At 40.9% G+C, this 26,971-nt stretch overlaps 4 protein-coding genes and 3 non-coding genes across 9 annotated transcripts in view; 2 read left to right on the top strand and 5 right to left on the bottom strand.

Moving 5' to 3' along the window:
• The window catches only part of spag9b (sperm associated antigen 9b), a 39,387-nt gene extending 38,020 nt beyond the window's left edge, over positions 1-1,367 (bottom strand). For both annotated transcript variants that reach the window (XM_031753358.2, XM_031753359.2), the window contains exon 1: positions 268-1,367. In XM_031753358.2, coding sequence (XP_031609218.1) covers positions 268-567 — 300 coding nt within the window. In that variant the 5' untranslated portion in view covers positions 568-1,367. The remainder of the gene's footprint in view (positions 1-267) is intronic.
• A 1,360-nt stretch (positions 1,368-2,727) lies between these two features.
• On the bottom strand, positions 2,728-12,689 carry daglb (diacylglycerol lipase, beta). The gene is made up of 15 exons (XM_031753331.2): positions 12,010-12,689; positions 11,757-11,908; positions 10,466-10,640; positions 10,095-10,362; positions 9,841-9,963; positions 9,624-9,751; positions 9,416-9,542; positions 9,234-9,317; positions 8,411-8,488; positions 8,244-8,324; positions 6,709-6,836; positions 6,394-6,462; positions 4,962-5,034; positions 4,612-4,865; positions 2,728-3,886 (listed from the first exon to the last, which is right to left on the bottom strand). Exons 1-15 carry the CDS (start codon positions 12,102-12,104, stop codon positions 3,691-3,693), a joined length of 2,031 nt encoding a protein of 676 aa, XP_031609191.1. The 5' UTR covers positions 12,105-12,689; the 3' UTR covers positions 2,728-3,690.
• Positions 12,690-13,965: 1,276 nt separating this feature from the next.
• On the bottom strand, positions 13,966-16,299 carry LOC116330861. Its single transcript, XM_031753310.2, has 3 exons — positions 16,167-16,299; positions 15,018-15,106; positions 13,966-14,919 (listed from the first exon to the last, which is right to left on the bottom strand). Exons 1-3 carry the CDS (start codon positions 16,173-16,175, stop codon positions 14,187-14,189), a joined length of 831 nt encoding a protein of 276 aa, XP_031609170.1. The 5' UTR covers positions 16,176-16,299; the 3' UTR covers positions 13,966-14,186.
• A 104-nt stretch (positions 16,300-16,403) lies between these two features.
• Positions 16,404-18,412, top strand: mrpl58 (mitochondrial ribosomal protein L58). 2 transcript variants are annotated; one of them, XM_039616815.1, is made up of 6 exons: positions 16,404-16,500; positions 17,257-17,281; positions 17,374-17,433; positions 17,539-17,621; positions 17,802-17,971; positions 18,050-18,412. In XM_039616815.1, exons 1-6 carry the CDS (start codon positions 16,447-16,449, stop codon positions 18,132-18,134), a joined length of 477 nt encoding a protein of 158 aa, XP_039472749.1. In that variant the 5' UTR covers positions 16,404-16,446; the 3' UTR covers positions 18,135-18,412. The 2 variants fall into 2 exon arrangements, with proteins under 2 accessions (XP_039472749.1, XP_031609217.1); XM_031753357.2 differs by lacking the exon at positions 16,404-16,500 and adding an exon at positions 16,729-17,045.
• trnaq-cug lies at positions 16,599-16,670 on the top strand. The gene has a single exon. It is a non-coding gene; the product is annotated as a tRNA-Gln (tRNA).
• A 52-nt stretch (positions 18,413-18,464) lies between the features above and the next one.
• trnam-cau lies at positions 18,465-18,536 on the bottom strand. Its single transcript has one exon. It is a non-coding gene; the product is annotated as a tRNA-Met (tRNA).
• A 363-nt stretch (positions 18,537-18,899) lies between these two features.
• Positions 18,900-18,972, bottom strand: trnar-ucg. The gene has a single exon. It is a non-coding gene; the product is annotated as a tRNA-Arg (tRNA).
• Between the last annotated feature and the right edge of the window lie 7,999 nt (positions 18,973-26,971).

Genomic DNA, 26,971 nt, shown 5'->3' with positions numbered 1-26,971 from the left:
AAAAAAAAAAAAAAAAAAATGCAAGTGTACCGAATAAAAGAGGCCACCAAATATACTTTATAAAAAGTACAAAAGGATAAGTAATGCGCTTATGTGTACTTGAAAAGCATTGCAACAGTGAAGTGGCCGGATTTTCCAACTGACTTTGGCACAAATCCTTTCATCGAGCGCATAATACACGCCTTTAATCTTTAATCCCGCTTGTAAATTAGTTTGGCGCTGTTGCTGCTTGTTTTGGGGTTTTTTTTTTTTTTAAATCATACCCACCTCTTCTGTGTGTTTTCTCAGTGCCTTCTCTCGCTCATACTGGGTAACGAGCTGCTCGTTGTCCTCCTTCAGCAGCTCCAGCTCCACTTCGTGCTCCTGGTTGACAGCGAACACCGAGTCCAAGTTCTCCAGCACGGCGACGACCAGCGGCATCAGCTCCTTTACCACATCCTCGTCGTATTTTTCTATGAGCCGTTCAAACTCCCTGTATATTGAACTGGCCAGACCTGAGACCCGCTCAGACATCATGGTCGAGTTCCCCGAGTCGTCCTGATACAGGACTACGTCGTCCAGCTCCATTTTCCCGACTCCACTTGCACTTCTTTCCCAGCTAACGTTAATGAGCTAGCCGCAAGCTTCGGCTGACCAGAGGCTACCCACCTTCTACTTTCGCGGCAACAACAAAACTATGCCCCTAAAACATCGCTCGAATGTTGTTTCTCATGCAGCAGAGACGCTGTACTTCATTAACAAAGTCCTATCCCTTAGTCGTGTGGACGGCAGACTTTAAAACCTCGCTAGCCTAGAAGCTAGCAGTACTGAAAAGTCTTTACTTGGCTCCTGATTAGTTGCCCTATCCAACAGATGGGCTTCTGCTGCTGCGTTCACGTGTTGTCGGAAAGATTGGAACAAGCGAAGTTCAACGAATCAAAAAAAGTAGTAAACGCAACATAACAGAAAAAATTATTTAGCAGTTATGGAAAAACAAAACACTAAAAGGTGACAGTATAGCCCAATAGCCCTGCTAGCAAATATAGCTTGCGCTTACAGAGAAAAAAAGCTAATGGGATTTTAACTATTGCTCATATATAGTTACTTTTAAGTGACGTTTGAGGGGCGGAGAAAAAATCGTATCAAAAACTGGTTTAAAGAAAAACACTTGTAGCTTCGTCTTATTGCATATACATAAAATCCAGATTTAACCCGTAATGTTCCCTTTAAAGGATATCGAAAATCATTTAAGTGACCGGGTTAATACACACTTCTAACTTCTAATTCTAGCACTGCAGCACAAACAAAGCAGTTATGTAGGCGTACCATATGATGTCCTTCATAAGTCAAACCTGGGATGATGTCGTTTGCCGAGCGTTAGTAACGCATTGAATAACCGCTCTGTCATTTCCCGAGTCAGTTTGGAAATATGAGCTCACACGGATCACTTGAAGATGTCATGTTGGTGACGCTGACGTCACATCCCAAAGTGTGCTGCGGGGACAGAGTGTGAAAAACTAAAAGTAAGACACTTTTTTTTTTTAAATGAAAAGATGGTTCGATAAAATAATGTGCCTATCTTACCAACTCCTTCATCCACATGGTCTTTTACTTTAATATTCAGAATTTACATCCCTTTAGATTTCAGTACTCTCAAGAGAATATGCAGCTGTTTCTAATGCGGTCAGTTGTGCAGTCAGACTTTCAGCCTCTCCTGCCATTGCATCACATCATCTTTTGATCCAAGCACATATAGTGACCATTACTGCAGTTTTCACAAAAACAAAGCATCCAACAAAATGAACAGAAACTTCATCCTCATTCTATCAGCTCTCCATACTGTGATCTCCTTTTGATGTAATACTTGTTAAATTATTAAGTGGATTTGGTCATGGCTTTTACCTAGGGAGCACGTAAGAGAGGTGGGATTATTCACAGCTGTTTCTACCTGTGAAGATGTTCTTTAACCTGCCAATGTCTGTTCCCCAAACGTCAAGGCAGATGAGGTTTCTTCCTGTTAAAGGGGAGTTTTTTCCTCCCACTGTCACCTAGTGCTTACTTATAGGGGGTCTTCTGATCTTTGCTGTTTCCTCTGTATTCCTGTGGGGTTTTTACTTCACATTATAAAGCACCATGAGGCGACTGTTGTTGCTATATAGCACTAATTAAGCAAAAATCAACTGAACTGAATGTGTTTACAGGACAAACTTATCCAATTTGGAACAGAAAAAAAAGTGTTTTTAGGGATAATATGGTGTTAATTTCTTTTTGATTTATGGTAAACACTTCAGAAAAGCAACCTTTTATACCAAACATCAACGTTTAACACATTTTAGGTTTCTTTCAGTCTTTATGTAATATATAGCCTGAAGTATAACATTAATGCGGAGGTTCTAAAAAGAATCTCTGCACTAAAAAATATATATATTTTAGTTAAAACCCTTTATTATTGCTTACATTGATCTTGTTGCCTCTTTCAAATGAGCTGTCTGCATTACATAACAACAGTCATACTTTTTTTTTCTTGAATTTGTTTGTGTTTAAAGTTAAAAATAGGGTAAGAACTAATGCCTCCTGGTCTGTTCATAATTACATCCCCCCCCCCAACTGACTCCTGTGGCTTCAGTCCGTGGATTAATCCCATTGTTAAGCCTTATAAAACTTGATGGGTCTAAGATCAACAGGCTCATCTCACTGAGAAACTCATTGTTTATTCAGAAGAGGGGAAAAAAGAAAGAATAAAAAAGGTGTGCTTCACAAAAGAGTTTAATTGCATCCAGAAGTCCAATGCTTTCTATTGAGATTGTTATGCAGGCATATTATAATATAATATATATATATCACCTGAAATGAGCAATATCCATGGCAAGTAAACAGGTTCCCACGTTTTGTGTAAGTACAATCTTTCTACTTCTTACACCAACACATTTATGCCAAACACCATGCACTATTCAAACTGCACTGAAGAAAAAAAAATCTCACTGTAAACAAGCTGCTCTCATCACCGTGTCTCTCAGCTTGGTTTCTGTAATGCATAGGCACTGTTCAACCTGATGTCTCAAGACATTAAACACAGGACAAGCTAACCACAGCCACTACACAATGAAGGTGTGAATCCGGTACAGGTTTCTGTGGTGAAAGCTACCCTTATATCACTCTGACTCAGTCTGCTCTCACTCTTTGAAGAGAAAGAAGATAAGAAAGGAGGGGGCAGCCTCTTCCAACCACACACCGCTCACACTGACATAAAAATCAACAACACTGGCATCACAGTAAAAACTGCAGCACTGTCAAATATTGTACACAACGCACATTCAAAGATCATGGCATTCAGTTGCTCATGAAGTAACTCAAAGTCAAAATACATCAAATTATTTGATATAAATCATTAAAAGTGCAATTAAACAAATGAAACTTTGTGCTCCAGAGAATTTCTCTTTACAAATAAGGTTCCCTCCATGGCGATCATAACAGGCAGCTCTCTACGCTTTCACGTATTCTCTGATCAAATACTTGTATATTTGAAATCTTTGAAATTTCATAAGGCTTGGCGCCAAAATATGAGGAAATGGTGTGATTACAGGCCACGCGAACTACCTGAAGCAGTCCTTTATCAGGCATCGACAAACAGAAAACAAATGGTTGGCAGATGGTTTAAACATTGCGGAGGTGGGGAGAGAAGACACAAGGAATCAGTCTCTATGGTACATTTCAGATAGCATTGTGCTGGCTGTCGCTTAAAGATGAAGGGCACAGGGAAAAGGGCTTGTCCTTGGTCAGAGTGCCGAGTGCTCGGAGCACAATGTCGGGCATGTGATCCGTAAGCATCCTGGGGCTGATCAAAATACTCCGGAATGCCATTTCATTTGACCAGTCTGCACGGTACCGGACCTGGGAAAAGCAGGATCTAAGGAAAATAGAGGACAGAGTGACCAACTAATTTATGTGCTTTTCTCTCATAACACTATATGCATCTAAAATTATTAGTTAGGGTTAGGGGTTATAATGAACATGAACACATGAAAGACTAAACACAGTTCACAGACTGTAGATAAATAATGGAAGTAGCTTGCTTTAAAAAATTGGGGGTATTTTTTCTAATGTCCAGCAGGGGGAGACTCCTCTGGTTGTAAAATGAACTGCACAGGAAAACTGCCCTCAGCTCCTTTGATTCATGCCATCAGTAAATATTTTTCTGATGAGTTTATGTCTTCAGTTTCCAGTTTCAAGTCTTAATAAATGCAACACGATGTTGACTTTGGACATTATTTCGCTCATTAGTGTCCCAAAGAATTCGAATGGTGTATGCACAATCGTACTCCATCAGTATGCAGTAAACCTTGGTCCTTCCCCCACACATCTAGTTTGAAACACTAGCATAGTGATGGCAAAAATACTCAACTGGTCTTCATATGCTAAGCCAGCAAAATTGCCATTGAGTTTCCCAATTCCTTTACTGTTGATGGGGATATGAAGTACTTTTGAACCGCAAACCAGTCAGTGATCAACCAAGAATATGTCTAGAACTTTTGCCTTTCTTGAAAAAGAATTACAAGATACACAAAGTCATCAACACTTGGCAAGTCTGCTGTGAATCTGCTCATTGGAAACATGAAACATTTGCAGACCCACCTCCGTGTCGGCCCATCTTCTGTGATATGCAGAATGCGTCCCGGGAGGAAGAGAGGCAAGTGTGCAGGTGTGTGGGCGGGTGATTCATCCGATCCCAGGCTCTGATAGGAGGATGAGTGGCGAACGATTAGAGACTCCTCTCCCAGGAGGGGCTGGCTAAGCTCTTGCTCCCTCCTGTTATCCATCTCAGTGGGGCAGTCATCCGGGTCTCCGCCAAACAACTCATACCAACATCCCTGCAGCAGGATGCGGTACTGCAATGCAAACATGAAAAAAAGGGTCCAGAATTCTGCAACTTCAAGATATTTCCAGATAGTCTACAGGCATAGGGCTATATGAAGGGTTCTTACTTTGGGTTTATTGCAGTTTGAAACTATTTTCAGTAGCTTTCTCTTCAGATCCTCCATGTTGGGAATGCTCAGTCTTAGCGGAAAACAAAACAAAACAAACAGAGACAGTTGATTGATTATAAGGTTGTCTGCACAACATTCATAAAAACTCAAAAGATCACGTTTGTCTGCAAACATTCACTAAAACAACTTGAGAAACTGGAGATTTTGTGTCGTACTCTGGTCCATCCATGCTTTTTTTCCCCCCCTAGTGACAGGTGGTTGCCTGGGGGTCAGTGACCAGTCAGTAGGCCTGTGTGATTGGGGCTTTAGCAATCATTTTTCCAGGAAATGTCATCAAACTTCAGCAACCACTTACAATCAAATGGGGAATATTCCTTTTATTTTTTTCCCTGGTGGCTCATAAACCCTTTTTATTGCCCGATGAACTGGTTTGAAAGAGGACAACAGTGAAAGATCCATGTTGGGTGGTAGCAAAATGTCTAAGTTAACAAGCTGACATTTCCCTTGAGTAGCTTATAATCATAGGTGTATAATTAAAAGTGACATGCTTTTGAGAGTGACTTGTTGCGGGGTTTTTTTTGCCTGTCCTGTCTGACGGTGTAGCAATCAGAATTGTTGTCTGAAGGCCAAACAAATTTATTTTCCCAAGTGGACCATTACAGCTTTTGCTATACTGGTCAAAATACTGGCCAAATTAGCAGATGTTACTCACCTAAGATAGGAATTTGCTACTTTACACTGCTAGCAGCTAGTCTATGTTAGCAGGTGAGCTAGCATTAGTTAACAATGACATATTGCTAGTGACTGAACTAACTCTTCCTTGTTGTCTTACTTATAGGACAAAAACAAACATCAGTTTTTGTTTTTTGTCCTGACTTGAAGTTGGTTTGAGACTAAGTGGACAGAGAGAACAGACTTCTTAGATTCAAAACATTTCAAGTACGTAAAATAAAAACACTCATGGCTGTTATATTACTTGATCACATTTTTGATTCCATAATATTTAGATCACTTTAATGGCATCATGTATAAAAATACATGATAATAAATTACTAGCAATCAACTTAGGGGAAATACTACACAGTCTGAAAATGTTAAGTTTTTTAAAACATGTTACAATCTGTTCACACAATAGTTTGCATATAGAAATTTGAGTTAAAATATTGACAAAGGCTTAGAAAGTAAAGGAGTGTGTCAGTTACACTTGTATTCTCCTATGTGAGTAATAACAGGGTAGAGCCAAATATAGAATCTCCATCATGCAGTAGTCTATAATAGTTTCACCACAGAACATTCATGCAGGCTTTTTGAAGACAGCACACAAATATACACGACCTTTAATGATCCACTGTGAACATTGAACATCACTGTCACAAGCATCTATTGAGCATCAGCAGAAGTAAATAATGTAAAGAGCTTTCTGTGTTACCTGGGAACCAGATCCTTTCCCAGGACCACTGAGACCACAAAGTCCTTGGAGTAATCAGCTAAAGCTTTACTGCACACAGAGAGGAAATAGAACAAAAAACACAATAAGAAAAGTGTCCCATACCTGACAGTATCCAAATGTAATCAACACTTTTTCTATTTAAATATGACATTACATATATCACATTAGCTGGGTGGCAGAGCAGTTTTTCTAATTGCTGCTCAGCCAACCAGCTCTTCCACCAGATCTGTTCACAGCCTGTAGCTGCCAAACCCGTTTAAAATCGGTCCTGACCTCAGACTTTGTCTGCCTTACCTTAGGAGGCCCCCTGGTGGAGAGAATGCATAGCACTGCAGGGTGGGGAAGGAATTGCGCAAGAGGATAGCAAGCACTGAGGCTGCACCAGCACCCAAACTGTGACCGGTGATCACCAATTTATACTCCTATGAAAAACAGGAACACAAACACATCATCTGTGTGGCTTCAAACAGAAAAAGGGAGATAACTGCCCGAGTGCACACACACAGAAAGCAGAGCTTTTATTTTTCCATATAGGAAGGAAAAAAGCAGGCCAGTTTTATATTTTCAGATTATTAAAAAACTCACAAGATTTTATTTGTGAGATAGAGTTTCCAGCTGAAACACACATTTAAGCTCTGTTAAAAACTGCAATCAAACCAACTTTGCAGCCACTTTAAACTTTAAGCCCCTTTTCTGAGAATTCACAAGTGAAAACTTCAGAAAGTGTTTTTTGGGTAAATTTTTAAGGATGTTGACATCACCACGTGGGATAAAAATGAATGTTACATTTGAAATTCTCTGCACTCAAGGTTGCAAAACTGAGAAGGCTGAGTTTGAACGAATTAGGTGCGGTTTGCAAGTTTAACTGACAACTTATGGTGACACTGTGAGACACATGCAAATTCTTGATAATCGCCGTATCATATATGGTTTTACCAACTGGTTATCATGAGCATGTGAAGCTTAGCTGGTGCTGCACAATGAATCCAAAGGAGAAAATACTTTGAGTAGTAAGAATGTTTTTTCCACCAAGAATATGTGCAACAACCTACTAACCACTTTCTGATGTTGAAAAAAAAGTTGTTTTTCCTTCATGGTGGGCTTGATTTGGCAGCAACAACCCTGTGATTGTTCTCTTGGATCTTGCATCACACGTTTTAACAGATTAAAAAGCAGAACTCTTATAAACCTTTAAGCTAATATAAGTGGATTGAGCAACTTGGATAATATTCATAATTCTTTATTATATGACTACATTCAAAGATACAACTGACTCTTAAGGAATCGTGTTGAAGATGAGTCTCATTTCAAAATGTAAGCAAAAAGGACACCTTTCGGATCACATAGCTTGTTTTGGCCAAACACCAATCCCACATTGTGAGATGGCCACTGAGAGTTTAACCAAAATGTTCTTTTTTCTTTTCAATGAATTATCAGAAAACAGATCAAACATCCAGGATAGCAGTGTTTGTTTTCTGTTCTTCTTGACAAATTAATCTGTGCAGTTTTTATACAAGTCCTGTGACACTGATGTTCAATTGCTTATGAGGAAAAATGAAAATCTGTTTTTTAGCCTTGAAAATGTTGCGTTGCTCTCTCAAGGATCACAAATGCTGGAAAAATTATCCAAAATAAAAAGCATAACATTTGGACAAACCCTCACCAAAGTTACTGCACCAAAACAAAACCCCAAAAGAAAACTACTGATTCTCAGGTGGTTCAGTGGGAAGTACTGCCTGATCTTTGGTGAAATGATCCAGTTGTGATAAAACTAAAATAACCTAAAGTGCAACTGAAAGGTAGCCTCTGGCCCCGGTTACATTTCTTACCGGTGCAATGGAGAAAGCCTGGTTCAGGATGCCATCGTTGACCAGCCTCTTGTAGACGTAACCCGCTGCCTGGCTGATGCCCTGCAGGAGACACAGTCATCTGCTGAATCTGGCGGAAAACCTCAACAATGACAACCTTGGAGAGCCATATTTAAATGAATGTTCACCTTGTGGGCGTAGCAGGCTCCTGACACTCCTTCTATCGGCAGGTTCTCACATTCAGCAGACAGGTCTGTGAGGACATCCTGCAGGAGACATGAAGTTTAAATCTCTTGTGGGTAAAAATCATTCAGCTCCTTCCTGAAGCTCCAGACTCATAAGAAGAAACGTTAAATTATTCCAGAATCAAATCAACATTTCACCTACATCACTCACATGTGTGGACACTCAATGATGCAAACACTGATGTTCTTTCACTTCAACTTTTTTTTTTGTATAAGTGCTACTGAGTGAGTGCTGAAGGGTCACATGGCATCAGATGGAGACATAAGACCTATATTCATCAGTCTATCCTTTCACTGACTTTTCACTTCGTTGCACACAAAAAGAGGGAAGTGATACTGAAGATAAAGAGACAATAACAGGCAGTAACCATTACAAATGTGGCTCTGAGCTTTAACTTGATGCAAAATCTGAGTGTATTTTTGGGATTTTGTATCTGCCACACAGAAAAGGCCATGCTGCCAGAAAAAGACCTCTGAAGGTGTCCTGTGATATAAAGCAAGGACACAAAGGCAGGTTGGTGGAGTTGGAGTACATCTGAGAGTGACATCAAAGCCTGCCAGCAAGTAAACACAAGACAGGAAACCTCAAGTCTAGCTGGTTAGCATCAACTTTCAAAATAAGAATGAGAGGGCTGTCTGTGGGGAAGGGAAGAAAAACACAAACATACAAATTGCTAAAATAAGTAACAATCCATACTTAGACAGCTGATACCCCATACTGTTTTTGGCAAGGGAAAAGGGGGAAAAAAAATAGGTCCCAACTCACTTTAAGTGAAAGAGTTCCTCTGACAGCCACCAGAATCGCCTCCCTCTTATGATCCAGAGCCACAAAGAAGGGGATCTCATAGATCTGCAACATACCATGTGTGCTTAGATGTGCTGTCGTGAGGCTGGAGGTGCCCTTCAACTTGAACCTTATGTAACGTAAATGGCGAGTGAAACCCCCACCTGGTTGTGGAAGCTGACGTGGATAAAGTCTCTGTACTGCAAACCAGTGGTTTGTAGGATGGATGAGAAATGGCAGCCGAGGTGATCTCCTCCAACGATTTCGTCCTCGGCCACACGACTCCTGCAGCTGTAACACGTACACGCATTAGGATTTGGGTTACTTGTCTCACCACAGGTTCCACTGATTCCAACACGCACAGCATCTTACCAGTCTCCACTGAGCTTGCAGGGCCCGGTGAAGAGGTTGGAGTAAATGTACAGCGGCCAGCCGTAAGCAGCCGCAGCAAACTGCATCCAGTGGGTGGCTTTCTCCAGCTCGGCCTCCAGATCTTCTCCCTTGAAATAGTAAAAGACAAATAAGTAGGACTCTGCTTTGCTGGTTTCACAGCATGAGCTCGACTTCATCTACACAAATCGTGACTTACTACAGGAGAGGAAGGGCTATGAGGGACTACGACATCTGGATCTCTGCTTCGCTCCATCTTATCCTGCTCCTGGTGCAGCAGAGCCAGACCGGCTGCTATGTCACTTGGAACCAGATCTGTGTCCTGCAGCATGACAGAGAGGATCTCACAGTAGGTTTTGCATCAGTGGAAATTATATTCGACGCAGCTTATTTAAATGTTAAATACATTCTTTTTTTCAGCCTGTATTCTGCTTGGTTTCAGAGATCTCTTACAGAGAAGAAGCTGCTGAAGAGCTGAGCGATGCTGGAAAACGCTGCCCGGTAGCTCTCGTCCTGCGGCAGGCAGCAGCATAGGAGCCGCAGCCTGCTCTCCCACACTTTAACAGCGAGTGAGCGAGCCGTGGATAGAAACTGGGTGCCCTCGCTGCTCTGCATGTCTCGAACTCCCAGCGGCTCCATGGCAGGAGGCTGAGGACGGGGGTTTCCCAGTGGGTCAAAAACGAACACTACCCCCACGGCCGTGAACAGCAGGATGATCCAGCTGTTGCCACAACAGAAACAAGCAGGGAAAAAAAGGTTGATCAAAGCAACGTAACTAATTAACTAGTTCAATAAACCAAAATCCTGGCACCTGAAAAACCTACCTGGCGACAACTGCCGAGATAACAGCTCCTACCGTGGCAGGATCACAGCCACGGCCATCATCCGACACCCAGACGGCTCCCAGACAGGCCCACACCAGCTCAGGGACATACAGTATCGCCCGCAGATACACCAGCGCGGGCATAGAGCGCCGCTGGCCGGGGTTTGTAATGGTACCTGACAGAGAAGAATAAAAATTAATTTACACTAAAGATACGGACAGAAGTTTCCACAACAGACAGACAGATATCTAAATGTGCAACATATAAGAGTGTTAGTTTGGAAACTTTCAAATCAGTAAAACTGTTTCTGCAAAGAGCCAATCACCAGCTAAACCAGAAAACATTTGAGCCAATCACGTTGTTGCACTGATGCATCCTATGGTCTGCGACAGTTTTAACTGTTATCATCTAAAGTTAGTATTCTAACCAGCTATCCCTTAGCCAACATCTTTTAGATAACACAACTTGATGCAACAACAAGTTAGTCTAGCATTCAGTTAGCTCTCCGCCCAACATGAAGAAGGAAAAGGCAGGAGAATTAAATCGCAATATTCTTCACAGCTGTCCTTTCTCACATGTGGCACACAGCATGAAAATGTGCGGTTCAGAAGTATCCACACTACTCCAAATTCTCCATTAGATCTAAGTCAAGAAGCTGTCTCAACAGAGCATGCAGGGAGCTTACAGGATGCCCACTCGCTAGCTGCTCTATTACAACATCAAAACAATCCCACATCATATGTACTCTGTACTAGGGAGCTACTAGGGGCATTTTCTAGAAAAGTGCAGGTGTGGAAAACACACCCCTTCTAGAGCAAGGTCTGATGCATGGGTGAGGATTTGCCAATTTTTCCCATCAGAGAACTCTTACACAAGACAACGAGATGCTCAATATATGTTGCTAAAGAAGCAAACAGGAAATGACTCAATGGCATTGTTCACTTCAAGTTGATCTAAAATGCTGCTGCAAGAGTACTGACAGGGACTAGAACGAGAGAGCAGATTTCTCCAATACTGGCTTCTCTTCATTGACTCCCTTGTTAAATCCAGAACTGAATTTAAAATCCTGCTCTTCACATTCAAGGTCTTGAATAATCAGGCCCCAAATTATCTTAATGACCTTATAGTACTGGGTATAGTATCACCCAATTAGAGCTCTTCGCTCTTAGACTGCAGGCTTACTTGTGGTTCCTAGGTTGCTCTGTTAAAGTTCAGTCATATTCGGGTTAAGGTTGAGGCCCTTGTGTGTGCACTAAGGAGGCAGACCTCTAATGAACCCCAACTAATTTACCTTGAGCACTGATGTAGACAATAGCACACAGTGAGAGGATGATGAGTGCCAGCACAACCAGCAATCCAACCAGGTAGCTATGAAGAACTCCTCTCCCGTTACATTCGAAGTGACCCTTGTGATAAGTGAACAACACCATGGTGCCAATCCACCTGGAGAAAGACAACAACCAAGTCAGTTATATTAATGCGCCGAGTTAGGCAGGCTTAGGTTAGCAAATGTGTTTCAGTATTCACGAGAGTAATCAACATACCAAAGTATACGGATGAACAGTTCAAAGGAGCCCGGGAAGACCAGATCGTCGCTGGCTATCCCCCAGCGCCGACCAAACACCACCATTCCAGGCATTTTGCAGGTAAACAGCGGAGATCTCTCACTGAGGATGGCTTCGCCGCTACACAGTGAACAGGCTTCTCTTGAGCAACACAAAGTTCACGTCATGCATGACTTCACTGACAAAGCAACAGCCAACCCAGCTGGCAACGATCTTCACCCACTGGTGTCTTATCGAAATTCCAGCGTTGCATAATTATTCCATACGATCTAGACCCCACACCGCTAACTCCACCCAGGCGCGTGTGTCAGCTACACCCGACAAGGCCGACCTGTGACTCTGTTGTTCTATAGACGTATGCAACCTGCTGGCACTTCGTTTGGCTAGCATTAGACTGTGCAACTAATGCTGTTAATGGGACGGCTTGCAGGATGTTACGCGATTAGCATCTAACCTTAGCTAAAAATACTATCGAGCTATTCCGAGAAATGAAGTACAAATACCAATGACAAGGACTATCTACTTAGCTAGTAATGTGTCAGCATATTACTGAGTACATCATGTCGCCTGATAAATGTTAGGGAAACAAAAAACGGATACATTTGAGTAGGTTTGGGTTTGTTTTGTCAGGAAAATTAGCAGTGTCCGTCCGCATATGCCTTCCGGTGAAACCGGGACAAATTAGAGTTCCGGTTTCTTGTTCACCATACAGACAGAAATATAGCTCTCTTCTGTTGAGTTTCCAGCTGAAGCACGATTTCATAACATGAGATACTGGAGGGAGTATTGTCGATACCTATACCGATACAGATACTTTTAACTTAAAGGCAGCTTAAGAGCAGCATGACATGACTTATGAGCTAAATTATCATCAACCTGTCAAAACACGTTTTTAATGACTGTTCATTATTATTTGAATGCCTGAATAGTTAATAGGTAATCAGTCTTGTAAAGCAACAGCTATCACAAAAATAAAACTTTATCTTTATTATTAGTTAATGTTGAAGTGTGACTTATTGAGAGGACCAGTATTTACACAGACATGTCTCCTTTCTGATGTATGTATGTATCTAAGTATAGATCCTATCGCATAGTAGCGATCCAATACATATGCCAGTATTGGTATTGATTCTACCAATATTTGGATACCACTTCTAGCAATGGCTGCATGGTACAAATGGGCTTCCTTCTTTGATTTCACAAGAGCATGTTATACAATATAGCTGCTCCTACTGAGAAAGAAGCTACGGGAAATGCCAGAAACATTATCCCACCATCTCTTGGATTACTGACTCCCTGACAGATTTTAGATGAGTAAATTATCATTTTGCCACGTTGCCACAGGGGGCGACGAAGATTATGTGTTTGTGTAATGTATGGCTTCATTTTATTTATATAGCGCCACACAACAACAGTCGCCTCAAGGTGCTTTATATTGTAAGGTAGACCCTACAATAATAGGGTCAATCAATCAATCAATAAACACTCTCCTGTGGAGTTTATGGTCTTAGTCATTAGTTACAGTTCTTGTTTAGTTCCTCATGAAGAGTTAAACTGATTATGAAAAAGACTGGGCATGTTTTAGAGCAGGGGTAGGGAACTCCAGGCCTCGAGAGCCGGTGTCCTGCAGGTTGACTAACGTTCCCTACCCGTTTTAGAGCATGGTGATTTTGTGACTCTTATGTATGAGCATGCAGTGTCCTTCATTCCTAAATCAGAGCTACCAATTAAAATCAACTAAAATAGATAAATAAATGTAGGGGGAAAAGAGCTGGTGATAACCAAAATACACACATTGAGGCTTCAAAATGCATAATGCTGTTTCCATCTTTATTACACAGTTTATGGTTTTGTTACTATATTTTTATGTCACCCAAGAGATACCATACTTACTTACATATGATTCTCACTGCAGTTTGTTGTTTGTCTACAATATTCTTGGCACGCACGTCTTTGGATGTACATTTAGCTTCAGATAAATATATGATGAAACCATCGATGATCAAAAAAAAAAACTTGACAGCTTACTCTGATCCATATTCAATGTTTTATTACAATAGTCCAAATTAACAAATCCTCTTTAAATCTTTCAAGATAAACAATACTTAAAAAAAGACCAATTTAATAGCTCATCTTCAGATCTCTCAGGATAAATATTAGAGAAGGGGGACAATCATAAATTGAGGCTTGCCATTAAAGAAATCCAGGCTTTGGCATTCGCTGGTGACAAAGTTGTCACCAATTCTCTTTTTTACAGCAGAAGCCATGGAGGACAGCCTCTTCCGGACACCATCACCCTTTCTGTTCATCAAAGGTGGAACCAGTTTTCTGTCGTTCTGGCTGTTTTCATCAGTGTGACATGGTTTCACATCTCTGAACGGAGCAAACTTGAATGACCTCTTGGAGAAAAGCCTCTTCAACAGGTTGTCAGGTTTCTGTGCAGACGCTGTAAGCCGTGTTGTCAGTCCTTCTGCAACAGCTGCTTCAAAGGCAACATCCCCAGTGTCCAGGGCAGCTAGCAGAAGGTATTTGGAGCCAAACTTCTTGCAAAGGTCTTTGTAAATGGGGATGAGCACTTTGTCAAAGGCTTTTGGGTCAGTAAACCGTAAGTCGAGAGGGGTCCTCGCTCTCACATGTGCCTCTAATTTACTTAAGTCCACATTCCTTGTTGGTGTGCGGGTCTTTATCTCAATGTGAGCCACCAACTGCTCGATAAACAACTTGAGGAAAAGCCTTTCCTCCTCTATCAGCTCCTCTGAAGAAGCCGTGCCACAATTAAAAGGTTGTAGAAGTGTATTTGGACGATCTGAGACGTTTGAGCTCTGTAACGGAGGGCAAATGATGTCTTCCAATTCTGGCTCGATACATCCAGGTAAAGACATCTGCAGCCTAGTATAAACAATTAAAAATGATTAAGAAAACCAAATAAGTATATGCTCATAATTTCAACTTCTGGGTGTACTGATGACTTTAGACTTGTGACTTACACATGTGACACATCTCGCAGGCGTGGGGTGGCGATTGTTTCAGAGTCCAACTGAGCAGGCCCCAGTCCTCCCGCTCCATCAGAGGGAATCTAGAAAAGAAAGACAACCACATTTCAGCAAGCAAGAGATCTCGAAAAAGCTCTCACTATTACACTTTTAAATCATCACTTTAAAATCAGCCGCTGACTTCATGCTGCTGCTCACCAAATCTGGGAGCAGGCTGCACTGAAACACCACATATAAACCCATGTGACACCGTGTGCTAAGATTATATAGCAGAAATAAATAAAGACTACATTTTTTATTTTCATTCTTTCATGTAAGAAGTCAGTGTTACTATGGCCCCTTTGATGCGGGCAAATGTTTTTGAGATGGATTAAAAATACATGATGAGTCTATCTTACATTAAATATAGATAACAGATATAAAAATATATTACTACATTAAAATCATGTTAACAGAGCCATGCAATAAGATCACATAGACAATATACATATATTTTTTAAAGTAACCAAAACTTTTAAATAAAGCTTTCGTTGCTATGGGGGCATTTGTTTATTTTTTTGCAAATATTCTACTGTTTCTATTGTTTGAGATGAGTTAAAAGTACATTTTACTCAAACAGACTGATGATCTGATGAGTCTTGCATTTATGCAGACAACAGATGTTAACAGAAGTTGCAATATTACCAGATTAAATAACAGATCATAACAGAAATACGCAAAAAGATCGTGTAAAAACCACTTTTGAATAATTATTTAAAATGAAGAGAAGCAAAATCCATCATATATCTATTTCTATGTTCTTCTTCATTTTTAGGTATCATTTTAAATTTAAATGTAGGCACCGTTTCATGGTATTGCCATTAATACAAACAAGATGTCTGTAGTTGTTTGCTAGCTAGCAACCCTGACATTACCATGGGTTGTTCATATTCAGTTTAAACAAATAACCTAGAGATACAATGAATTTAAGTTTAAGTTTACAGGTATCTAACCTTTAGGCAGCAGAGGAAACATACTAAATATCCAAAAAAGTTCCCTCCTTATCTCAAAATCACTTATAAAGGATTTTATCAAAAGGCAAATATGAGTGGCCCTATGTTTTGGTTCAAATGTGTGCGATAAATCAAAGTGTTTATCTTTTACCTTGTTCATTTTAGAGGCGCCGTTTAATTTGAGCAATTCAGCACTTTGTCCAAAAGGTAAAATTCTCCTTCTGTCAGTTTTGCACAATCTGCACTTTTTCCAGCTAGCCGTCTCCTCCAAGTACTTTCCACAACGAAGGTCAGTGAGAAAGTGAGCTCTATTCCATTTGCGTCATTTATAAAAGGTCAGGGTCGCCTTCCAGATACCTCGGAACCCTAATGTCAGAACCTAGTTCAGACAAAAGCGGGAAAAACAGGATTTGTTCGTCGCAACAGGTGACATGGTAAAATGCCAGCTAGTGGAGCCATTAAACAACCTCAGGCCTCTGCATCATGTGAGTTGATATTGTATTGATAATTTATGACCTGAAGATATTAGCGTGATCTTTCGTTCTCGTAATTGAATACATAAAAAATGGACACTCGCACGTGTGGTTCCATGGTGTAATGGTTAGCACTCTGGACTCTGAATCCAGCGATCCGAGTTCAAATCTCGGTGGAACCTGACTTTTTCTTAATGTTTCTGATTGCAAACATGTAAGCCAAACCCAAATATAAATTAACAAGTATCTCACTAGCACACACACAGCTTTAATACTACTAATAAACCCCGACGTTTGCTGTGGAAGATACCAGGACACATACATGTGCTACCGTCACGAGACGCTGCAACAGCTACACGACGTTCTTTCGACCATCGTAAAGACGTCACTCCAACATGGCGGCCTCCATTGCGCGACGTTCCTATGTGTTTTGTCGTTGTGTAGGAATAAACGTGATTAGGCAGCATGTAACATTACGGAATGTTGTACTGAGGCACACTAACAAAACCTTTCAGTCGAGTGTTAGTTACGGGACCCGAGAGACAGCCGGCACACAGGTCAGTAAAATAAACGCGAACAGTTTCTGTCTTTTTGTTGTAGGAAGAATGCCTCAGAAAAGTCCCTTAAAAAAGGACTAGTTTACCTACTGTTTCCGAATAAAGCTTATTGGACGTATTGAACGTAGTGTATTATCCCAGGGTGTGTTTAGTTTGGCAACAACTTAAACTATTCAACGAGAAACACAGGTTTTATTTTGACTTTTTTCAGGAAACCCAAGTTCACATTCCAGTAGGTAAGGACAAACAAATATATTTTCAAGAGGAATCACATATAAATGTCATTTATACGATGTATTAATCCATATGGTCTTGTGTTATGTATTAGAACGTTTGACGATATCTTACAGCAGAAGCAGCGGTCCTGGGGGTCAGCATGTCAATAAAGGTTACCACAGTTTAATTTTAAATGAAAAATAAATGCTTTCTGGTGCATAATTAGTGCATAACATAGTGCATGTTAATAAGATGGTCTACCATTTTCAATCCACAGTCAGCACAAAAGCAGAAGTCCGATTCCATGTGCAAACAGCAGAATGGATCCCAGAAGATGTTCGGGAAAAAATCCTTGAAAAGGTTTGTTTTCACATACAGTGAGTTAAGAAATATGTCTGACTTGTTGATGTCAATTTCATTCATTTCTACTCTTGCATCACAGTTAACAGAAAATACAGTTATTCTCTTTGCAGATTTTTTTTTTTTCCTTTTTAATTTTCATCCCTTACTTTGACCCCTCACTTTGATGTTGCTGTGCAGAACAAAACCCGAATCACTAAGGCCGGGGAGCTGCTGGTGACCTCAGAGCTGAGTAGGAGTCAGCAGAGAAACCTTTCTGACTGCATACAGAAGATCTCTGCCATCATAGCAGAAGCCAGTGAGAAGCCCCATGAGCCAACAGCTGAAGACATCGCTCTCAGGGCAGCAAGGTACTGCTTAGAGTGGTGTTATTTGGTTGTTGATCTACTTTATAAATTGCTAAATTTGACCTGAAATGTGTTGTGCAGGTTGGAAAAGAGGAACAAGGAGCGCCTCAGAAAGAAGAAGATTCATTCAGCTACCAAGCAGAACAGACGTGTGGATTTTGACTAAGTGGATGACTGTTATACTTCTCCCTCCTGCGATTTAGTGGCTATAATAATCAATCCTGTGATTTTATACTATTTATTAAGTGGTTGGTGTACATATTGGGTTTTTGTTGTTGTTTTTCTTGTTGTTCTTTGTAAAATAAACACTGAAAGTGTTTCATACTAAACACCAACAATGTTTTAAGTGAAGACAACTTTTAACTAAAAATGCTACTTTAACACACTAGCTTCAACGACATACGTATAAAATGACGCTTATACTAATAATAAACCGCACTTTGTTGAAGAGAGAAGAGCCAAGGGTTATTCTTTCATGAAAAAAAAAAAAAAAACCTAGCAGAGGATGGTTTCGATCCATCGACCTCTGGGTTATGGGCCCAGCACGCTTCCGCTGCGCCACTCTGCTGCCAGCGGTGAAGGGAGTGATTATTTCTGTATTTAACTCAATGTTGTACGTGTTTGTTGTTGCCAGAACTGACTGATGAGTTTTTGTAACATTAGTGTCTTAATCTTAAAGAATAATCGTTTTCGCTAGTAAGTTAAATAACCATAACGTTCGCGTTCGCTTGGACGGATACCATCAATCATTATTAGCTTCAGTAGGAGTTCCGTTTCACATACACATCTTCATTTCGTTTTGCTTTTAAGTTTAAACTTGACTCAAGGATACAAACATTCCAAAAAACTGCTATCGTTTGGTGGTTAGGTTAGCTGTCTAAAAAGCAACTGAATCGAAAGCGAATTTGGCGGCTGCGACGTAAGCAAAATTCGACCACGAAGGGACTCGAACCCTCAATCTTCTGATCCGAAGTCAGACGCCTTATCCATTAGGCCACGCGGTCAGATTGATAGACGAAGAACCCAAGTATATCCAAATACCTAAATATATAACTATACAATTTTGGTACTTTACTTTCTACCACTATCTCAACCTCTATTACAACACAAATGACGGCATACCTTGTAAAACAACAGCGTTTTATTCTTCAGGCATTGTCCCAACAAATCAAGCCGTGCAAGTACAGTAGCTGTTGATGAGAAAACTTTCCCTGTACTCACAAAATGTGCTGAAGTCTTGTGGTTTTTTACTACTCCAATAATACATCAGCTAAAGTCACTTTAAAAACTTTGGTGCTTCCCACCTCTGTGCCAAAGTACAAATACTTCGTTACTTTTAACATTCTTCGTTAACTTTTCAGATACTTTACTTGAGTAGTTATTTTTCGAACAACTTCTCACTTTTGCACCCTATATTTTTAAACAAATACCTGCACTTTATATATCTGACTTGTATCCCCACAATGCAAAATGAGTTTAACATCCCTGCCCGTATCTGGTTTGTGCAGTCAATTCTCTGGGCAGGGGATAACCTGACCTTCCTCTTACCAGCCGTCACCCCCAGGGGCGATTTTAGGGGATTGGCCGATGGAGCGGGGACGCTGAGAGGAGGTCCAGCGTACAAAACCACGACCGACTGTTTTAAACTGACATTCTGAGGTGTTTTTCAGTAAACCGGACTAACCGACGGACGGACCCCAGGCCCCGCCGCACTTTTTGGGTAAGTTAAATGTATCTGTAAGCTAATCCATAACTACTGTCGCTAGCTACGTCCTGAGACGCAGCTAGCTAAGATGAGCACTCGGCTGTCGGGGATACTTGTTTTGTACAGTTCGTTTAGCTAAGCCGTGCAGGTGAATGAATTTACCCTGACTAAAGAAATCAAGAGAAAAGCACTGGGCTGCTCAGTCACTAATTACCGTTATCGTATTTTTATTGCAAGTACTGTAAGAGCAACAGGCAGGACAATGCTTCAGCTCCTGTGCAGAGGTCATTATTAAATGTATGCAAACAACAGCATGTTTTCTGTCTTCTGCAACATCAGTATATATAATAGCACCAAATTTAAAAAAAAAAAAAAAAAAGAATGTTACTGTTACATTATGTCATGACATCATCATGATGATCAAAGGCATTTTATATGCCTTATACATCATCATGAAGATCAAAGGCATTTCATATGCCTTTGATCTGTGAATCCCTAAATAGGGGTAGGGATCCCAAACTTTTAGTCAATTTATTTGCAACACTCAAGATTGCAGCATTCAAAGGTACACCTGAGAAACATTTTAAAACAGTTGAATCTTTACACAGTCGCTTTATCAACACTCCAACATGTCTCAGAGTAATCACGGCAAAAATCAACAAGCTTACGCTGGCTCTGCTACAGTGGACCACCAACATCCGGAGCCAAATTCTGAAGAAACTCATTTCCAGCTTCCACTCAACAGGAAGCAAGGCCCGGATTATGCTGCACAGAATTGCAGGAGAAGTGCTGAAAGACTTAACTGTGAAGGAAAAAATGTGTTGAAAAGACAATACAGTCAGATTTCAAAAGGCAGCAAAAACAACTCTGAGAGCTACTCTCCAGAGAGAAAGAAGATGAGAATAGACACTGAGAAAAAAGAAACAGCAGTGACTCAGAGCATCCAACAAAGTTCTTCGTCCAGCATGATCCAATTCCAAGTTCAGGAAACAAACGCACTTGTCCAGCTTCCACTCAAGAGAAAGCAAGGCCCGGATTATGCTGCACAGAATTGCAGGAGAAGTGCTGACAGCTGCTCTCCACCAAGGAAAGAAAGACTTAACTGTGAAGGAAAAAATGTGTTGAAAAGACAATACAGTCAGATTTCAAAAGGCAGCAAAAACAACTCTGAGAGCTACTCTCCAGAGAGAAAGAAGATGAGAATAGACACTGAGAAAAAAGAAACAGCAGTGACTCAGAGCATCCAACAAAGTTCTTCGTCCAGCATGATCCAATTCCAAGTTCAGGAAACAAACGCACTTGTCCAGCTTCCACTCAAGAGAAAGCAAGGCCCGGATTATGCTGCACAGAATTGCAGGAGAAGTGCTGACAGCTGCTCTCCACCAAGGAAAGAAAGACTTAACTGTGAAGGAAAAAATGTGTTGAAAAGACAATACAGTCAGATTTCAAAAGGCAGCAAAAACAACTCTGAGAGCTACTCTCCAGAGAGAAAGAGGATGAGAATAGACACTGAGAAAAAAGAAACAGCAGTGACTCAGAGCATCCAACAAAGTTCTTCGTCCAGCATGATCCAATTCCAAGTTCAGGAAACAAACGCACTTGTCCAGCTTCCACTCAAGAGAAAGCAAGGCCCGGATTATGCTGCACAGAATTGCAGGAGAAGTGATGACAACTGCTCTCCACCAAGGAAAGAAAGACTTAACTGTGAAGGAAAAAATGTGTTGAAAAGACAATACAGTCAGATTTCAAAAGGCAGCAAAAACAACTCTGAGAGCTACTCTCCAGAGAGAAAGAGGATGAGAATAGACACTGAGAAAAAAGAAACAGCAGTGACACAGAGCATCCAAAAATGTCCCTGGTCCAGGACTATCCGACTCCCAGGTCAGAAAACAAAGAATTTGGCCTTGAGTGCTACAAAAACCTCTGAAAACACACTAAAAGACAACAAGAGGCCAGAAGAAACAGCAGTGACACAGAGCATCCAAAAACGTCCCTGGTCCAGGACTATACAATCCCCAGGTCAGAAAACAAACGATACGGCCTTGAGTGATACCAAAACCTCTGAAAACACACCGAAAGACAACAAGAGGCCAGAAGACCAGAGAGAAACAAACGTGTGGATCATTGGGTCCAGCTACATCAAACGAGCCGAGAGTGAAGCAAAAGAGATTTTCGGAGAAAATTTCGGACTTAATGCCAAAGTCCAGTGGTTTGGCAAAGAAGGAATGCGCTGGAGGGGAGTCCTTCCTTGTTTTTATGAGGAGCTATCCAGACAGAGCCCACCTGACATACTGGTAATCCATGCTGGGGGCAATGATTTGGGACTCTTTTCTGCTTATAAACTTTCTTCTGTCATTGAGAAGGAATTGATGCAACTGCACGCAGGGTTCCCCTCAATGGCAATTGCATATTCATCCATCAACAATCGTCAAGTGTGGAGATATGGAAATCCAGGCGAAATCAATAAGGACAGGGAGATTGTGAATGCCAGCATTAGAAAGGCTGTCGACCGCTTTGCTGGAGTGATTATTGAGCATCCGTGCTTGAAGTTTGTCAACAGCTCAACTTTTTTACCCGACGGAGTTCATTTAACCAAGAAAGGAAATGAACTGTTTCTGACAAGCATCCACTCGGCCATCCAGAAAAGTCTTCAGTCACGTCACTGAAAACTGACTTGAGGAATTTCTTTCACAGTCCAGGAAAACCATACGTTGTTCATTTTTAGCAACATGAGCAACATATAGCTAACGTGTGCTCTCATTTTTCTTTTCCTCTGCCCCTCACCCCCCAACCAGTCATGACAGATGGCTGCCCCTTTCTTAGCCTGGTTCTGTCAAAGGTTTCTTCCTTTTCAAAGGGAGTTTTTCCTTTCCACCGTTGCCCAGTGCTTGCTATTAAAGGGGATCATTTGATTGTTGGGGTTGATAGTTTAGAATTTAATTGGCTTGAACTAAAAAACATAAAACTTCAGGTGAGGGGTTCACATAGTAGGGAGCACTACAAAAATTACAAATAAAAAATTTAATTAGCGGCAAATCAAAATAAAGAAAACAATTTTTGAAAAACATCTCTTACTGCTCTGTTTATTTCCTTAAATGAACACTTGTACTTTTTGTCATAGTAGAATAAGAATATTAATATGAATATGAACACCAAGTTGTTTCCAGGCCTTGTCGTATCCACGATCTGGTACTTTCAGGGGCGGATCTAGAAGGGTGGCATGGGGTGGCAAGTGCCACCCTAAAATGATCCCTTGCCACCCCAAGTGCCACCCCAGTTTTGCATATGACAGTGTTGTTTATTAAAATAGCATTAACAGTTTGAGCGTAGTTACAGTCAACAGTGAATATAAATGCTAAAACTGAATATATTGGATAGTGTCCCCCCCTCCACCAGTAACAAATGGTTCAGCCCATAGCAGGACCGGCTTTTTTCTTGTTTTCAGTAGCAAGTGATGCTTATGATTGTGCCAGAGCACATTTTGAACAACACCATGGGAATTTCGGATTTTACACAGGTGATTGGATGTTACACTCTGGAAATGGAAGCAAGGTGAGTGTTATTAACCCTCTGTGGTCCACGGACACTGTGCACCTCCAAATCACATGACTATGTTAAGCTGACATAGCAACAAGCTGCAGCCACGCTGAGTCTCTGTTTCAGCCCAGATTGAAAGTTCGGACTTCAAAGTATATACATTTTAATTACAGGCCAGTAAATCCAGAGTTATGATAATATATATATATAAGCCATGCTTTTTTCTAAATACTGTCGTCACATTTTTGTGTTTTAAGCGTTTTCTAAGGACAGCGCGAAAATAGTAAAGAAAGGAAAAAAGCCACCTCTTTCCTATCGAAAATACACCATGTCGAATTTTTAAAAAGTCAACACGTGGGATTTGGTTGTTTAGGAAGAGGGGAGAGTTTTGGGAGTGACAGTAACGGCAGCGAGACAGAGCGAGCGAGAGAGAGAGAGAGTTTTTAGATGTGGGAGATTTGTGATGTTTAGTGTGGAGTGTATACTTAGTGTTGTGTTGTCTTGTGTAGTTGTTCTGTTGTGTAGACGTTTTGTTTTGTGTGTCAATGAGGGCACTAATGAATGTCACAAAGGCACATTTGCAATGTAAACACTGTCACTAAGTAGAAAACCAGCAGAGTGATACACCTGCTGTTGTCAGGCCTGCAGGTTTATCCCTGTGCTCTTCTCCTCTGTCTTTTGGTGGACCATCTTTTTTTTTTTTTTTTTTACTGTGACACATCATTTGTGGGGCATCTTATTGCAACACCTGATTGTTCTCTCATTTTGGTTTTAGTAATATTTTTAATTGGTTGTACAAAATGGAAAAAAAAAAAAACCTACAGGTGTATTGGCTGCATTTTTAGATAAATAATTGTATATGTTTACAAAATGTACATTTTATATTTGCATTTCAAATTATAAAAATTTACTCAACATGTCTGGGTTTTTTTTACAGTAAAAAATACTACTAGCACTTAAAGTTCTTTGTGTGATTTCAGATCAGTAATAGTACTATTAACAGTAATAGTAGTACTAATGCAGTATGTCAGTGAAAAAACAACTAAATTCAGTTGAGCTGAAAAGAAAAAGTCAAGGGGGAAAAAATAAAATGAAACAATTTGAGGGGGAAATACAAACGTAAACTCAAAAGGAGTCAAAAATGGCCGGTTGTATTTCAGACCTCAGTGGGTTAATCCAACAAATCATGAAAAATTAGGTTTAAATTTTTGTTCATGACAGTGCAGATTTCTGACATTTTGTGTAATTTAAGCTGTAACAATTTGATTGTTTTCTAACAAAAACAGTGTGAAACTTAAGTTAGACTTGTGTTTGTAAATGAACCGCCCCATGTTGTGTAGCTTTCTGGATTTTATACTTATTGGGCTACATATTTATTTATTATACAGGCTATACAATACATAACATCAAAACTCACATGTTTTATGTAACTAAAGTGTGTAATTATGTGGGCTACAGACAATAATTAAGTTATAGACTATTTTTATATGAAAAATGTGTATACTTGCTGCATTTGAATCATTTTAACCATATGTAACCACCTGCATATGTGTTTGGGGAAAAAAGGCTTTGATTTTGCCACCCCATTTAATTTCTCTGCCACCCTCATGCCACCCCAAGAAAATTTCTCTAGATCCATATATTTTTCTCTAGATAAATATATGTATATATAGACAATAACACCAAAGTCAAAAAAAAAAAGAAAAAAAAGAATTGTAGCCGGATGGGCTACTCGCCTTTCTTTTCTCTCTCGCTCTCGCTCGCTCTACTGCTTTCGCTCTCTCTTGCGCTCGCTCTTGCTGCGCAACTACGTTAATTAGGAACCCACCTGTATATTGATTACCGGGTGGTGTTTACCTGTATAAAGGGAAGCCGGGGTTTTTTTGTTGGATCATTCCTCCCGAGCTTCTGGTGCGACACAGCAGTAAATGCTGGCCTATTGGTTAATTTACCGATACGATCGGATCGTGTGACTGCTACAGCGCGGCTGTTTCTCTTTTTTTACTCCAGCCGTGGTGGAGAGACGCGTGAGTTGCGTCCACCGTACAGTACAGTGCCTCCAGTCTTGGGGGTTTGATTGCTGCCGCACCCTCTCAGGGATCAACTGCCTGATTTTAAGCGAAGAGTTGAGACGCCTGCCTAGCTGCTGTCTTGTCTTGCCTTGTTTTATCTTGTGTTCCGATCTGTTGGCTGTCCAGTTTTGTTCCTGCTGTTTGCCCCGCCTCGCCCCTGTGGGCTTTGGGTCTCACGCTAAGCCCCGTTTGGACTATCGTTTCACTCCAGCTTTCGCCGCTGGTCGGGGCGATCTTCAGCTGCATATTGGGCTGGTGTTACAAAACTGGTACTGCCTCTCCCTTTTCTCCCAGTTGTGGAGAGCTGCGCGAGACTGAGTGGGGCTACGGACAATCGGAACCAGCACCAGCTGTGGGCTGGCTCGCAGACGAACTGAGGATCTACCAGCGGCCGTGGGACCTTAGGTGGCGGGTCGTTTTCCACACTTCTTTTGTTGTACAGCACCAGGTGAATAGACTATAGTGGGTTTTTTTGTGTGGTTTTCTTTTGGTCCACCGCTGCTGGTAAGTCCCAGTTGTGTGTTTATTTTTATTGTAATTTGGGACACCGTTTTAGACATTCAGTGCGCTGTCAGTGTTGTTTTGTTTTTTATTTTACATTAATAAATAAAATTGTGTTAATATTTGAGTCGGCCTCAGTGTGCATCCCTGAACCTGTGCGAACGTTGTTGTTTTAATTTCATTTCTAAAGTTCATATTTCCTGGGGGCTAGAATTCCTCCCCCCCCACACACCCCCAGGTGGCGTTGTCATTTTATAAGGGCTTTGGAGCGTGATGTCACGGGGGTGGGCGTGGAAATGATTTTGGCCCGATCCGCCATTTTGGGGGTCTAGCGCAAGTGAAAAGGGAGCAAAGGCACACACAACAGCCATGGTTCGTATTTGCTGTCTGGTCGGCTGCAATGTGTGATCGCACGACCGGCAAGAGAATAAGCTTGAAAAGGGTTTATCTTTTCATTCTTTCCCAACCTGGAAGCAACATGAGGCAGCTCGTATCGGATGTTACCAAAGCGAAGGCGTCTAGCCTGGATAGCAGCTGTGAGACGAGCTGATATCCAGCTCTCTTCCATCTCCAAATATCTGTTGGTGCTCCAGACAGTTTCATTCCAGTAAGTTCTAAATATGTTCATATCAGTCTTTATAGCCTATTTTATTTTCGATGCGCTCTGAGCTCATAGCAAATTAGAACAAACATCCTACTGAGTGATTTTGCAGAATTACCTTCTATTTATAGAGTTGCTAATTATTTGGCATTATTGCAGGCAAACCAGCCTATGAAATGGATGAAACGCACCGTGACTGGGTTCCAGCGCTACACAAGGGACCTGCTTCAAACATACCACCATGCCAATCAGATTACTTCTTCCATGTGAGGGTGAAGAGGTGACCCTTCTGGATAAGATGGTGAAGGTTTGCAGCGTTTGGGGAACAGTGTGGTAGTAAAACCAGGAAAATGAAACTTGCTCCTGTTAAATATTCTTAAGTCTTGTGCTCTTTAAATAGCGGTAAAAAAATTCAAAAGATACAGTAAATAATGTTAGTAGTGGGTGATATCATGTAAACACTGTCATGATTTTGTGTAAACATTTTGTCATTTGTAAACTATAAATGACATGGATTCTACATTGTAACTGATGTGATGTTCTATAAAGTGTTTTTAATAAATTAAAAAAAAAAAAGAGGCAAATTA

This window comes from Oreochromis aureus, linkage group 8 (genome assembly GCF_013358895.1).
Source record: "Oreochromis aureus strain Israel breed Guangdong linkage group 8, ZZ_aureus, whole genome shotgun sequence".
Taxonomy (NCBI): domain Eukaryota; kingdom Metazoa; phylum Chordata; class Actinopteri; order Cichliformes; family Cichlidae; genus Oreochromis; species Oreochromis aureus.
Note: the sequence above shows the minus strand (reverse complement) of the source record. Positions and strands in the feature narration are given on the sequence as shown.